Source organism: Lepidochelys kempii, chromosome 7 (genome assembly GCF_965140285.1).
Source record: "Lepidochelys kempii isolate rLepKem1 chromosome 7, rLepKem1.hap1, whole genome shotgun sequence".
Lineage (NCBI taxonomy): Eukaryota > Metazoa > Chordata > Testudines > Cheloniidae > Lepidochelys > Lepidochelys kempii.
Window position 1 is genome coordinate 92,331,343 of NC_136386.1, and position 16,318 is coordinate 92,347,660.

General features: G+C 42.2%; 1 protein-coding gene across 8 annotated transcripts in view; it reads left to right on the plus strand.

Annotated features, from left to right (window-relative positions):
* PCGF5 (polycomb group ring finger 5) overlaps nt 1-16,318 on the plus strand; it is a 149,280-nt gene that overhangs the window by 83,405 nt on the left and 49,557 nt on the right. For 6 of the 8 annotated variants that reach the window (XR_012160028.1, XM_078853832.1, XM_073353828.2 and 3 more), the window contains one exon: nt 2,663-2,819. The exons of the other annotated variants lie outside the window; for them this stretch is intronic. Coding sequence is in view for 5 of the 6 variants with exons in the window: in XM_078853832.1 (XP_078709958.1) it covers nt 2,663-2,819 (157 nt within the window). In the remaining variant the exon portion in view is untranslated. The remainder of the gene's footprint in view (nt 1-2,662; nt 2,820-16,318) is intronic. 8 annotated transcript variants of the gene reach the window in all.

Below are 16,318 nucleotides of genomic sequence, written 5' to 3' on the forward strand. Positions count from 1 at the left end.
ATGGGAAAAACTAGGTGGCTAAGAATGGGATCCACAGAAGCCAGCATGCTGACTGGGAAGCCACCTCAGTTAGTTATTAGTAAGGCTACGTTTTAGTCATGGGTATTTTTAATAAAAGTCATGGACAGATCACAGGCCATAAACAAAAATTCATGGGCCCATGGCCAGTCCATAACTTTTACTAAAAATACCTGCCCTGACTAAAACTTGGGTGGGGGGCTGTGGCCTGGGACCCCTGCTGGTGCTGAGGCTGTATGGGGGTTGGTGGGGCTGGCAGGGGCTTCCTATCCAGCTCCGCATCCCTGCAGCTTCTAGGGTGGGAGGCAGGGGCCAGGGCATAGGCTCTGTTGCTCCCGTCACCAGTGCCAGCTGCCACAGCTCCCATTGACCAGGAACTGCAGCCAATGGGAGCTGCGGGGGCGGGGCCTGCGGGCACAGGCAGCGCACAGCACAGAGACCCCCCCCGCCCCTCCACCACCTAGGAGCTGCAGAGGGGCCATGCCAGTGGGAGCTAAGGAGCCCCCAGCCCCAAGGTAAGCACCTCCCTGCACTCTCCAACCCTCTGCCCCTAGCCCTGAGCCCCCTCCCACACACCCAAAGTGCTGCTGCTGGCCTCTAGCCCCTGAGCCAGCACCAGCCACTGCAGACATCACGGAATCCATGACAGACTTGCAGCCTTAGTTATTAGGAAGTTGGACACCTAACTCTGGGCTAGAGGAAGGCACCTAGCTCTGGTCAGGATTCTCAGTCATAAACCCTCCTGGAGCTAGGTGCCTAAGCTCGGTCATTCCTTTCTCATGAAAAATGGGGTTGGGGTTCCCTTTATACCCAATAGCCCACTGGTTAAAGCACTCAGCTGACAGAGGAGATCCAGATTCTAATTTCCACTCTGCCTGATTGGGAAGAGGGACTTGAACCCAGTTTTCCCTCTTCCCAGATGAGAGTCCTGAGCACTGGGGTGGTGCTTGCTGAATCTCTCCTGTTGAAACTTCCATTATGTATGAAATATTTAAGTAGTTACTGGACCAGAGAGAGTGAGAATTACACTATAGCCCAGTGGCAAGAGCACTATCGTGGGAGGGAGGAGACTTGGGTTACAGTCCCTGCTCTAGTGACTAGTCAAGTAGTTCATACAAAGTGGAATTGCTTCAATAGGAAAGAGTGCCACCCCAGAATACCCAATAGCCCAGGGGTTTGGGCACTTACATGGAAGGGGAAGACCAGGGTTTATGTCCCTGCTCCAAATCAGGCAGAATGGGTATTTGAGCCTGAGTCTCCTAGCTATGTGCCCTAACCACTAGGCTATTGAAGATAAAGGGAGCATCTCTTCCTCCCCAGCTGTCTTTTGTGCAGGTTAGATGTGCTCAGAAGTTGGCTGCTGGGTTGGGCCCTCCAGCTGAGATAGGCATGGGACTGGCTAGTTTGTGAATCCTGCTGGGTGTTAGCTAGGTCTGAGGTAGGGTTCGAAACAGCTAATGGGGTCAGGACTTAGGGAGCTGTGCCACAAGCAGAAATTTAAGTGCCTAAGGAACTTTAGCAGTGGCAGCGTAGTTGCCTATTGGGTTAGGCAGCATTTGAGTGGTGATTTTGTGGCACCTAAAGGGTGGCCTTAGGCAGCTAAAGAGGCAGTTAGACTCCCTTGTGAATCTAGCCCCAATTACTCTATGTGAGATGAAGGAAAATTACATTGTCAGAGACACCTAGTGGGGAGGAATGAGGCTATGTATTATGCAATGTGGAGTCAAGAAAGAGCACACTGTTTTTACATAGAATGCAACCGCCTGCCACAGCTCTGGAGTGAACAGTACAATTAAACTACGGATAGGCAAGACATTTCAAACCAGAGTCAAAACAAACCTCAGATCTTGCTTTACCGTTTGTTGTTTCAAATGTTTATAGCTTTAATTCACTTCTCTAGCTAACTGGTACTGTCTGGTTTTGGACTAGAAGGAAATGGCACGGGAGAGATTATTATCATGACAGTGCCAACTTGACCAAAAGCAGGAAGTGAAATGAAGATAGCATGAGAACCTCTTCTTGCGTTATTTCCTGCATCAATGGCAGCCTACAATCTATGCAGCAGCACAGGGCCTAGTATTTCCAAAGGCTTTGCACTATATAACTTTCCAGCCAAAGCATTATTCTTCATTTGCAGTCCTGTCTAAGGCCTGTCTATACTGAAAAAATGCTTCCTGTTATAAAAGGTTCTAACACAAGGTTAAATACTATGTATCCTTTACTGTCAACAAGGACAGTAATGTTTAAAAATATGTTAACCTCGACCAGCTAACACATTTTTAACACAATGCATGTCTCCAGTACGAATGAGCCCTAATTCAAGTATCAACCCACCACAGCAATGACTGAATACAGTAAACACCAACCCCCTCTCACTGTTGGAAGTTAGTTCTTCAGCTGCTGGTTTCCCTGTCCATGTAAGGGGATTTCTAGAGGACACAGAACTGCATGAATTTGGAAAGCAGTGGAAGGTGCATCAGGGCCTTGGTATGAGGTCATAGTCAGGAGAAAGGGCCAAAGAGTTGGTCTGAGCATGCAGAATCTTGGACACTTTGTTAGAGGTGGTGATGGAATTAGAAGGGGCTACACAGCTACTTAGCATAATCCCTGGTTTTATTTAATTTCTTGTTGTCAATCATTTTAGGAAGTGCAGGCAGTGGGGAGGAAGTGCCTGACTGCAGACAGTAACACGATGCAGCTACAGCAGCAGGACTGTTTTTCTTCTGAAAGACAGCCAGGTAGCCTCGGAAGAATTCATCAGGAGAAGAAACTTTGTATGAGAAAAAAGAAAGGTGCCTCAGGTAATGTGGTGAGGAATGTCATAGACATGGCTATAACTAAAATACCTGTGTGAGTGAGTGGACGCTAGGCAATGCTCCTTACCACTAAGAAGTTACTAAAGAGAAAAAATGTCATTTAGCATGAGCAGCAACTTGTGGTCTATAGTCTACAGCCAAGAGAATGTGCCCCCAAATTACCCCCATACAAAGTATCTGTATCCTTTTAGGGTACAGATCAGAGGTTGCTCTTTCACATTTTAGTTCAGGTTCCATTGTACGTGTTTGTAATGGGGAAATACCACAGGTACAATTGCCACAAATACAAACAGACCACAAAAATGCCAGTACATTTTTAACTAAGGAGCTAAACTTTGGGGGCTTAACTGAACGTCCAGCTTTTGTATGCATCACTGATCATTAGAATTAAAAAAAATGATGTGGGTGGGGTGGTTACTGTGAGGGGTGCATTAAGGATGCCATAGCTATGGAGAGAAAGTACATTTCTACCTGACTAACAAGTTCTGGAAGTTTTGGATGTAGGAAGTCAGTGCCCTGCCGCTTATGTGTAGCCCCAAGAAAATGCCAACTATGGGTCAAATTCTGTCCTCATTTACACCCAAAACAAATCCACTGAGGTCAGTGAGATTGCACAGGACATAAATCACAGCAGGATATGACTCTATAGATATATAACCTGAATCTGACTTCACCCCAACATAAATCTAGAGTAGCTTCACTTAGGACAATGGAGTGACACACATGTAAGTGAGATTAGAATCAGGCTTCTAGTTCCTCTTATATCATATATATCATATAATATATCATATATTATTAAATGTTATAATATATGATTACCAGAGCTGGGCAAAGAAAAGATTTTTTTGTTTTCTGACCATTCTAAAAAATACACTGAAAAAAAATGATGGTCAGGCCAAATCAAAGCAAAAATCTCAAAAATATTTCAGCAAATCAAAAAGTCAGGGAGAAAAAATAATTATAGGTCAAACAAAATGTTTTATTTTGATTTTGAACATTTTTGAAAATTAAATGAAATTTCCAGACAAAAAAGTTTCTTTAGTGTTTCAAATTGAAATGTTTATTTCAAAAATCTCAGAACAAAATGTTTCAATTTTGAGAGGGGGGTAGAGAAGAGGGGAAGGTTCCAACCAATACAATTCAGTGAAATCAACACAAATTCATGAAATGTTTCAGTATCACTGAATCTAAATTTTTTTCTGTAAAAGGTTTTGGACAAAATTTTTTACCCAGCTCTCATTACATCCAAAGTAGGCAGCACATATAAAAAGAGTGTACATTTGCAGGCATTTCTAACTTGATTGATGTAACATGCACTACTCACTACAGGGTACACTACTCAAAATGAGTCTTTGAATGACTCCTCTGTATATTGATTGATCCATATGTCTTACACTATAAATCAGTGTTAAGTTTACCTAAAAATAAGCTGAAATGATAAGACTGTGGTATTTCCTCAGGCTTTTCTGAGGAACAAACTTTCTTTCCCCTTTGGAAGTGGCATCTCTTTTATAAAGTGGAATGTAAGCGACACAAAGGTTATGTCCACATTGGAATTAGACACCCGCAGCTGGCCTGTGCCAGCTGACACGGGCTAAGGGGCTGTTTAATTGCGGAGTAGATTTTTGGGCTTTGGCTATAGCCCGAGCACTGGTCTTAGAGCTCGGGCTCCAGCCTGAGTCCAAACATCTATACCACAATTAAACAGCCCCTTCGCCCGAGTCAACTGGCACAAGCCAGCCGCGGGTTTTTAATTGCAGTGTAGACATACCCAAAAAAGCAGTTTCCTTTGATCTTTGTGCCAAAGTCAGAGGAAGTGTATTTTACACATTTTGGTCACACAAATGAAATCATTCTTGTGTCTGAATTTGGCTCATTAGGAAAATGACATTATAGTAAAATGTTTATGGCAATAAAAAAATAAAAATGAATGTTTTAGAACTGAATTGTGACTGACTGTTTTTAAAAAGAAAAGAAATAGATTATTCATTCTCCAGTCATGCCATTATGGACAGCAAAACAAGGATACCTCATTAATTCCAACTTTAACTGTGGGTTGACAGTTGGTGAGAGGCATTTGCATCAGAGTGGGTTTCCTGTTTTAGAGTGAGTGTATTTGAACATCTGCTTGGGTGGGTGGCTGCTTTAGGGAGTGAAAATGAACTTTATTAATTAATTGAGCATTTGCCTTTATAGAGCATCTGAAGGGGTGGATTCCATTTCCTGCTCAAAATACTGTCGGTTCATTGAGTGCATTTGGAGCATGATTCAGTGGGAAACTGGAAAACAAAACTGGAAAACAAACAAAAAACAAATTCTTTACCTCAAACAGGGAAAGAATGCTGTTGCTCCAAAAAAGCATGGGAAAAGTTGCATTGGGATATCTGGTATTTCAGAGTAGCATTATCAGAAGATACTTGCTAGCTTTCATAGTGATGGGCACCACAGAAATATTTTAAATGAATATAAATTCTGCTTTTAGAATGGAATGGCTCATATGGAACTTGAGGCATCTATCTAACCACCACATATGTAAACACACTTCCTTCAGAAGAGAGAGCATAAAAGGCTAGATACAATGATTCTTACTTAGGAGAACGTGATGGTATGTTTAAAACACAGACAGTGAAGGACAGCAAAAAAAAGCTGGATTTCCATTTTATGAACTTGTGTGGAAATCCACATCAGAATATTACAAAACACTGGCATGGGAAAGCCTAGGGCTGAAGGAAAGCTGTGTCATATTTTGGTCCCTTTCCTTATGTGGACAGGTGAGTAAGAATCATAGAATATCAGGGTTGGTAGGGACCTCAGGAGGTCATCTAGTCCAACCCCCTGCTCAAAAGCAGGACCCATCCCCAATTAAATCATCCCAGCCAAGGCTTTGTCAAGCCTGACCTTAAAAACTTCTAAGGAAGGAGATTCCACCACCTCCCTAGGCAACGCATTCCAGTGTTTCACCACCCTCCTAGTGAAAAAGTTTTTCCTAATATCCAACCTAAACCTCCCCCACTGCAACTTGAGACCATTACTCCTTGTCCTGTCCTCTTCCACCACTGAGAATAGTCTAGAACCATCCTCTCTGGAACTACCTCTCAGGTAGTTGAAAGCAGCTATCAAATCCCCCCTCATTCTTCTCTTCTGCAGACTAAACAATCCCAGTTCCCTCAGCCTCTCCTCATAAGTCATGTGTTCCAGACCCCTAATCATTTTTGTTGCCCTTCGCTGGACTCTCTCCAATTTATCCATATCCTTCTTGTAGTGTAGGGCCCAAAACTGGACACAGTACTCCAGATGAGGCCTCACCAATGTCGAATAGAGGGGGACGATCACGTCCCTCGATCTGCTCGCTATGCCCCTACTTATACATCCCAAAATGCCATAGGCCTTCTTGGCAACAAGGGCACACTGCTGACTCATATCCAGCTTCTCGTCCACTGTCACCCCTAGGTCCTTTTCCGAGGTGTAAGAGGGAGGTGTATGAAGAAAAGTGAGGTGTGGAGTTTACTGCTTGCTTTTAAAATTCATACATTAGTTTATGGACCCTAACTCTGGAACAGAACAATTCTGTGTCAATGCAACAGGGGCCCTTCCCCCACTGAATCAAATCGAAACAATTTAGGACCAGACAGTGCTTTTTAGGTTCAAGCTTGGGCAAGTGACACTATGGAGCCACGCTCCCCATGTGGAAACACTAGGCGGCATTGTGCTTCACGATTCCCCATCATGCAGGGCTCATGAGGTTTAAATAGTAAATGCTTGTGAAGTACTCTGAGGTCCTCAGATGAAATGCAAAGTATATATAAATGCAAAGTATTATTCCTCTTTTTATTTTTAAACAGAAACCCTAGTTGTTGTGCTTCCAAGCAGCATTTCTGAATATGTTGAGTATTTTTTTCTCTCTGACTTATTTAGCATTTGTTAGCTTATTCTAGCTTCTGCAAAAAGATATAAAAGGCAAACAAAGCCATCTCTGCATTGCTGATGCCATGAAGAATAATTTAACAGCACCAGAGAATGCATTTCTACCCAGCACGTTGGTAGCCATCACTCATCTTATTCTCTTGCCAGCTGGATGGTTACCACTTTGTCTTAAGCTACACTCCTCTCTGTGCCATTGTGAAAGAGTACAGTGGGTAGTTAAGATTCAGGATCCAGAATGTCACAGACCTTTTACATCACTGGCATATTATGGCCTGATATTAGCATCTCATTGTCTCACCACTCTCATCAGAAAAGCATGCATTGTGTAAATGCCAGCTAAAAACTCTGGCACCTTTCATGCACTGAGCAGTGTTTCCTATCCTTTTTTAAAAAGATCTGTTATGTTTATAAAATGTTATTGACATATAATATTTCAAGGATACTATTTGTTCATTTCTAAAGACTGTCATTTTAATATTATCTTTAATTGGTTTCTCTGCATTTTTGTAATAAAGTTAAAGATGTACCAATAAATGGGGGACTGAAAGGTTTGCAAACTTAGAAAAAACAGACATTTTCCATTATTTTTCAGATCAACAAAACATAGTTGAACATACAGTGTTTTTATTCATTAGTGAATTGTCAAATAGACCCCCACAAAAAAAATTTTTATGTGAAGCTTTCTGCTCTTTAGATGAAACATGAGTCCTGGTCAGATAGGGGTGTTTACCCCACTTTCCAGATGAAATACCATTTGGATTATTACATTCTGTCTATCTAAAGTTTTCCCTGTCTCTTTAATTGGCTATGTTCTAATTGGATATGTTGCCTTGTGAGTCTGGGTAAGAGGAGCATGCTGTGAAGATAATTCTGCCCCTCCTGCCAAACTAGGGATCAGGATACCAAAGAAGCTCCTGTAAAGGGGTGTCTATGAAGTCTAATGAGCAGGCTGCAGAATCTGGTCTGCCACCCTGTTAATCATCTGTCCCAGCCAGTTCCATGGATTTCAGCTCCCTGCTGCTTGTAAAAATGGAGAGGATTGTGGAGTGTTAACAGTTTACACAAAATATATATCTGCTGCTATCAAATGTATTAAAATGCTCTGGGTAGAATAAATGTTCAGAAACTCCAGAAATCTTGCACTAGTATTACAACCTGTGTATCACCTTTAAATATCCTCTGTCTTCTCCAGTTACCAACTAGAACTTGCTTTTCAGGAGTTAGGGAAGAGGTGATGGTATTCTGCTTAAGGAATCATTCTCAGCTATTCCTTTGATCTCTCTCTCCTGGCACTGCACTATGTCATTATATTTGGTTTAGAGGCACTAGGGCAAATTCTGGTCTGTGACACCAGTATAAAACTGGACTAACTCCATTTAGTGGAGTTACTCCAGATTTACATTGGTGTGAATGAAAACAGAATTAGGCCTCCTGAGCAGGCCAAAATCATGTTTGAGATAGAATAAAACCCCAAACATTTTAAAAATAGGTTTTTCTGTGTCTTTGCCCTTCTACACGAACTAGATTTTGTTTGCTAACATGGTTGGAAAAGTAGTGTGGGCGGAGATGGGGCATGAGAGAGATGGGAGGAGGTCTCCTTCAAAAAGTTCCTACAAGCTATCAGTTCTGATGACAGTCGAGGGTAAAAAATTCTAAAAAATGGTGTTTCAGAATTGTAGTGAATACTACAGTGTTTTTGCTGGCTGTGTTCTTCACTTTGGTAGTAGAGAGAGAGTAGAAGGCAGAAAGCTTTCGGCAGTGGTTTTATTGAATAATGTACCAAACAGACATACCTGATGGTTGGATTACTTTAGGCACATGCCTCCTATATTTGTTCGACAAACACTTTTAGATGTATACATACAGTCAAATAGTACAGTCTGATGCCCAGAGATACCATGGTCCACAAGTGGAAGAATATTAGTGGTAAACTTTTATTACTACAAATGAAGAGGCACTTGCCTACTTAAATTTTAAAAATATGAAAGGTGGGAATAGCTAGTTGAGTTGTGATATATCACATGAACTGCATACCTGTGTTGAACATCATGACCTAAAAGACCTAGTTTGCTCATCTTTAGACTTAACCAGGATGTCTTCTATACTCTAGTACAAAAGTACTATACTGGTACTGTCTAGACAGGCATGCAGAGATATGGATTCATTTCACTTCCGTTCCACTCTGAGGCCAAAGACTTGCTGCTTTACCACAAAGTGCAAAAGAGCGTTTTTAAATTAAATTATTTTTGTTAATAGAACTGGAGTACATCTCTGTTCATGTAGACACATTCTATGTAGCCATCAACAGTTCCACGAAGTTGCTCTCCTAGTATATTAGGTATTTCTATGTGCATAGATACTAGGAACTTAACAATTACCTAGTACACTAGAACCAAATTTAAATAATTGTAGTAATAATAATAAGAATTATTCCTATCTTAAAAGTAGATTAGAAACAATTGCCATACCATTAGTTCCTATGTCATATATTCATAGCTTCTCTGAGGTATAGAGATAACTCTAGAGTTCAGTGACACTACTGGGAGTGAGCTTACTTAATGTATTTCTTATTATCGGGGTTCTCTTTAAACAGTGGTGAGAGATCTCTACGTTACAGGTTTGAATTCAATGGGAATTGTAGATGTCTACTCTAAACTAATCTTGATGGATCCTTGAAACAGCAAAATAAGAGAACGTAATCTAATTACTCTGTTTAATCAACTGCAGTGTTTTTGTGACTGTCACTCTGAAATATGAAATACTGAATTTTTTATTGGGTGCCAAACAGAGAAATAGGGTTGTGATTCTTCGCACACTGTGCTTTATAACTGCAGTACAATGGTACCTATTTTGAATATTTTTTTAAAAAAAACCTTAGTCTAAATTAATTGAAATGTGGTAGGACATAACAGATTTGATGTTTACAGTGAGTTGTCTTTTGGTAAATTTCATATTTTCCCACAGAATTGAGCAAAATTAAAGAAAAATGTATACTTGCAAATTAAACCAAGTGGCATAGCCTACAATACTCTGTTACATCATCACTGCTTTTGCTTTTGACTTTCTCCACATAGGACCGCATGGCTTAAAGAACTGGTAATGAGCTACAGACTAGATTGCAACCTCTAGGCCACTTGTATGAATGCCTAGGTTAGTAGAAAATGGACAAAGTCATTACCACCTGACATCTGGTAGGTGGCTTACAAAAAAGAGAAGGAGGGCTCTAGGTGACCTGCCTTAGTTCTATATGTACTCATTATTAAAGGCACTTCTAAAAGCATCCTTCAAACTCCTGCCTTTTGTTGCTGTTTTGTGGGACCAACAGGAATGTCTTTGTATAGGCTGGGACATTGCCTCATGTGGATCCTGCATTTGGCAGTTTGTCCATCAAATTTTCAGCTCTGAATGGGGCAAAGATTTGGGATGAAGGTAGGGTTATTCTACTGTGAATATTTTCATTCTGTGTGTGAGGTGCCCCACTGTGGAATTTCCAGTTGTCTAAAAGTGAATTGTGCCCCAAATTTAGGAACTCATAACAATGGACAAACTAACAGCCTCCGGGGCGGGTGGGGGGAGGAATGCAAGCTGGATATAAACACATGGTTTTCTTTTTTTGTTCACAGATCACAGTTTAAGAACCATGTTATTTCTGTGCTATTTGATTAACATTCTTTTGATTGTATTTTGATGCTCTTGAATTCACCTGACAGATCCATATCACATGCTATTTCACCTTCAGAGTAAATTGTTTCCAACTGCTATCTCTCTCTCTCTTGCATATACGTACCTGAAAAATTAAAACTTTTTTAAAAATAGCAAAGCCTTTGTGCTGTTTAATAGAGTTACATGCCCCAAGTCATGTAGGTGGGGTGTAAGCAAAAGCTGATCTCCAACAGTGGCTTTGCAGTACCTGACTACCCAACCACCCCTTAATGAAAACTGTTAAGCAAATGTGAGTACGTTATTGAATGAATTTTGGTGTAAATGGGGAAAAAAGCCCCAAACTGTACTATGTTATGTATTGCTCACAGAAAGGAATGATAAGAAATGCTCACTATGTCCACAAATCAAGACAGACTTTTAAAGGAAGAGTCAACTTTTGCAGTCTGTGCTTAAGCAAAACTCCCATTAATTTGAAATGGATTCCTGCTCCTGTAAGTGTTACAGAATGTGGCAGCAAAAAATAAGAGCCTTTACAAAACTTTGGTAGTTTAGGGGTGATATTCCTCTTTATTTACTACCTTTTTTTCTAAACTATTTTTCTGCCTGAACTGCAAGAGCTCTCCCTCACAACACAGCCCACAGAGCCTACTTTAGAAACAACCCATTAACACTGTCCCTAAGATATTGTATTGACTGTTTTCAACTGCTTATCTTCACGTCGTTGCTGAGATCTGTCTCTCACCTCAAAATGTACTAAAATAGCTGCAGTGACCGTTATAAATAGATCAATAAACAAAGAGCTCTTCTAAAATAAGGTTTCAGAGTAACAGCCGTGTTAGTCCGTATTTGCAAAAAGAACAGGAGTACTTGTGGCACCTTAGAGACTAACCGGATGGAATCCGATGAAGTGAGCTGTAGCTCAGGAAAGCTTATGCTCAAATAAATTGGTTAGTCTCTAAGGTGCCACAAGTACTCCTTTTCTTTTTTCTAAAATAAGGGAGCATCATGAATTATTGCAGAGCTCATTTATCTCCTTCCAGCAGCATCAACAGGTAAGTCAGCTGCTCCTGTGCTCAGCAGTTGGCAGGAGCACTGCTGTCAGGACTAGAGCTGAGTAGGGATTTTTCAATTCAATGCTTTTTTGTCAAAACCAAAGACTTTTGCTGGAATCTACCAGTTTTGACAAAATTTTCATTAGAAAAGGGTTCTCAGATGCAGGATGAAATTTCTGCTCAAAAAATAGCCCCACGTACTCTGTAATAGCCATAGCCTATTTATTAGCCTGTTCTGAATTGGGTATAGCAGGGACTCGAACCTAGGGCTCCCACATCCGAGAGGAGTCCCATAGTTGCTGGATTATTGGCTATTCTGGGAGGAAGGGCTCTTTTTCCTTTTTCATGAAAATTTCAGAAGGTTTCAGTTTCATATAGATGTGGAACAGGAAAATGTTTGAAATCTTGAAAAGTTTTGCGGGACAGGAAAGCCTTTTGCTGCTCTGCTCTGTACTGGTGCCGCCTGTTCACTTAGTACTTCCAAAGCAGAGGTTTTCAAAATGTGAGGCTCTGAGGAACATTCCAGGGGGCCAGCTCCAGGCGGCGGGGCTTGGGGAGGGAATGCCACCTCCGCTCCCTGGCTCACCTCAGTGGGTCACCCAGCCTGTCTGGGTTGGGGGGAGTGCAATCAAAAATTGTATCTCAAAGGGGTGGGGCTCAGTTCCAAACTTTTTTGGAGCAACCCTCTGAGATGAGTTGGGATAGAGGTGGTGCTCTGTCTCCGAGCCCCGCCATGTGGGGCTGGCCCGAGCTGCCTGGTGTCGCTGCTTGCCCCCCTGAACGTTCCTCTGTGCCCCCTAATGGGGCATGCCCCACAGTTTGGAAACCTCTAGAAGCTGTTGCTAAATAGAAGGCAGAAATCTTGGGGGTGCATTTGACCTTGTGTGCCCCCCACATGTTGCCTCTGGGGGTACGCGGTAGACTACATTATTTGGAAAGGGGTACGCAGCCTAAAAAGTTTGTAAACTACTATTCTAAAGAATTCAGCCATGTCATATTATCATTGAAACAGAGGAAACACTTCACAGTTCAAACTAAGACACAGAGTAAATTTATTACCTAGGAAAAAAGACATAAAACACATGCTATTACTTTACATTCCCTGTGGAGCAAATTGATTACTACACAAACATAATGGCTGGTCTTTTTCACTGCTCTTTCACACTCGAGGAATGCAAAAGGGTAAGCCAGGACATTAAGTGGCTTCTCTTGTAACATGAAACTCAGATATAGCATGCATATGAGCAAAGCACTTGCGTATGGCTCATCACAAATAACCCTGCAATGATGATCATACTTCGCTATTGACGGAAAGATGATACGGCTAATCAGTCACACTGAAACAGCTCTCCTAATGGCTTGCATTATTTCATACTTAAGGCATCCAGACTATGTTGCTAGCAAACAGCTCTACCTTATTAGGATGAGACAGAGTTCCTTTCACAGAGACTACATTTTCCTGTGTTGCAGGAGAGACTGATGGATAGTTAGCACACTAAACCAAATCTCACTTTTTTTCTACCAAACTGGTTATACAGTTACAGTATAAACTGTAATCTGCTTCCAGTAAAAGATAGGCTGCCATTTCTTTAGGTATAATTGTTTTCCTTCCATCTCAACTCCTGTTCATTGCCATCTATGGATGAATAGCTACACTGTTGACATTATTTAGGTCTGCTTGAGCCTCTTCTTCCCTAGAGAGAGGTTCCGCTTGAGTCTTTTCTTCACTATCTGTTCTGCCATAAGAAGAACAAACTCTTTATCAGCGGGGTCTTCTCAAGCGACTTCAGTAGTATTGCTATGCTACTTGGAACAAGCAATCTTGTGACATGATAGATATTCTGTATGCATGAACCTCAACTCTGCAAGTAATCAGGAGTACAGTATTACATATAGCATATATCAGCGTTTTTTAAAGTTCAGGTCGCGACCCAGTACTGGGTCACTCTGGTCATCACCGCCAACCAGGACATTAAAAGTCCCATTGGCAGTGCTGCCCAGCTAAGGCAAGCTGGTGCCTTCCTGTTCCAACACCGCACTGCGCCCCAGAAGCGGGCAGCAGCGGGTCCGCCTTCTCGGCAGGGAGTGCCAGAGGCTCCATGCGCTGCCCTTGCCTCGAGCACCAGCTCCGTACTCCCTGGCGGTGTCGGGAAGCGGTGCCTGTGGGCAAGAGTCACGTGAAGCCGCTTGTATGCATCTGCCTAGAAGCCGGCCCTGGTGCTGGCTGCTTCCAGGGTGCAGTGCAGTCTGCAGTCCGGGATGCAGAGACAGGGAAGCCTGTCTCTGCACCCCAGCTGCGCTGCTGACCGGGAGCCGTCGGAGGTAAGTCCGCACCCCGACCCAGTGACTCAATCCCCAGCCCTGAGCCCCCCTAAACCTGGAACCCCTTCCTGTACCCCAAACCCCTCATCCCCAGCCCCACCCCAGAGCCTGCACCCCACAGAGCCCTGACCCCCTCCTGCACCCCAACCCTCTGCACTAGTCCAGAGCCCCCTCCCACACCCTGAACCCCTAACTCCTGGCCCTACCCCGCAGCCCTCACCCCTGCACCCCAACCCTCTGCCCCAGCCCTGAGCCCCTCCCACACCCCAAACCCCACATCCTGAGCTCTGTTGAGTCAGGACATCAACAATTTTCTTCAACTGGGACCCCAGAAAAAAAGTTCGAAAACCACAGGCCTAGATGTTATTTGCGTATATGGAATGTATTTGCATTTCAGTTTTGATGTTAAGCATATGTCTACTTTTTTTGGCAGCTATGAATCTTGGACTTAAAAAAGCCTTAAATGATACAAATTCCAGGCTCCCAATTTACCAGATCAATCTAAAAAAGGTAATAACACCAAAACAGTTCGCAAAAATGAGTTGTGATCTGCTTGAGAATTGTAGGGTTTTTCCAGCAGATCACAAATCTACTTTTGTTATTACCAGTACCATAGCAGAGGGCTTCCATAAACTGGGCTTCCATATCAGGAGAGAGATCCAGATGCACTATGGAAGTTATGTTCTTGGTCTCCAACTACGGATTGTCTAACACGTAGATCAGAAATTTAATGTCAGTAAGACCTAATGGTGGATCTCTTAACTATCTGTGGATCTGTGCAACACGAAAATTCACCCTAGTATTGAAATCAATGGAGTCACACTATGGATTATTTCAGTATAGAGCAAGCTGTTCAGATGATGTTAAATGTCATACTTCTACTGAAATCAGTCGGAGAGACTTCCCAGAGCAGCCAATAGCCCAGTGGTTAGGGCACTCAGGGCTTGTCTACATTACCGGCTGGATCGATGGGCAGCAATCGATCCAGCGGGGGTCGATTTATCGCGTCTAGTCTCGACGTGGTAAATACACCGCTGAGTGCTCTCCCGTCGACTCCAGTACTCCACTAGGGCGAGAGGTGCAGGCAGAGTCGACGGAAGAGCGTCAGCCATCGACTTACCGCAGTGAAGACACCATGGTGAGTAGATCTAAGTACATCGACTTCAGCTACATTATTATGTAGCAGAAGTTGCATAACTTAGATTGATCCCCCCAGTGTAGATCAGGTTCAGTATATAAGACACCCCGTTTCAAGTCCCCACTCTGCTTGATTTGGCGTGGGGACTTGAACCTGGGACTCCCATATCCCAGGTGGGTCTCTACTCTGGAGTGTGTTTTACAAAACTTTTTGAAAGGTCTAGTTTTAACCTCCTTTTTTGGGGAGGGGTGCAGGAGACACAGAGGGTGGAATTCTTGTTTTCCAGCCAGCCCTATTTAGAACATAAGTTTGAAGAGTTGTTGACCATGACTTTGTGGTCAACATCAATAGGAACAAGTCATAGAGAGTACAGTGTCAGCTGGACTGAGACCCACTCATTTCCCATAGGCTACCAAACAGCTGTCGAATATCAACTTCCAACTACTTCTGAAATGAGCTAGAATTGAAACAATGCCCTAAATTGCTGATATTTTGCTCTAAAATACAAACAAAATGACAGTGCTGAAAATATAAGTATCATTAGATAAATTCTTCAGTCATTCTAATCACCATGTCCTATCACCTCAAAACCTAAACATTTTTTAAAATTATAATTGTATTAATTTATTAAAGACAAGTAAGTCAGTGATAGAATAAAGGTGAAATATTTTTGAAGCCCCCCACTGAATACAAAAAAATCTGCAACCTCTTTTGCGGTCACTGTGTGAGTTGCCTCTTTTGCCACCTCTTGGGATTCATCTTGGTGCTGCAGCACTTAGCTTCTTTTCTGAACCCTTTTTGTGGGGACTCATTTGGCAGATTGCCAGAGCAAAAGAATGCCTTCCCAGACTCATAATCATAGGAGATGTTCTGTTGCTATGACCTTTTCACAGTTATTTTTTTATCTATACTTTTTTACTTTACAGCTTTTGTTCTCTTAACTTTTCCCAGGGACATTCCACAGTAGGCTTTCACCAAAGTTAAAGAGAATTTGAAGTTACACCCATAACTTCCTTAAATGGATTCCAAAGAGAATGCATAATCTGTTAATTTTTGGCTCACTCTAACATACTATATCTTTGTGAGCTTCAATATTTTTTATATTAGCCACCAAACAAATGAGCAGTGTATAAGATCCCTGCATTGCATTTACTATTTAGAACTTTGTTAAGCATACTCGAAAGCACAAAGTCTGCCAACTGACTGTGATCCCATTTTATATGAAGGATGTGCTTTTATTTAATAACAGGTAAAAGAAAACCTCAAGCAGATAGTTTATGGGATTGTTCTACTAAAGTCTTAAGCCCTGATCCTGCAACATGACCATAAGGATGGACCCCTGCACTCACGGTGAGCCCCCTGACTTCAATGGGACTCTGTATGGT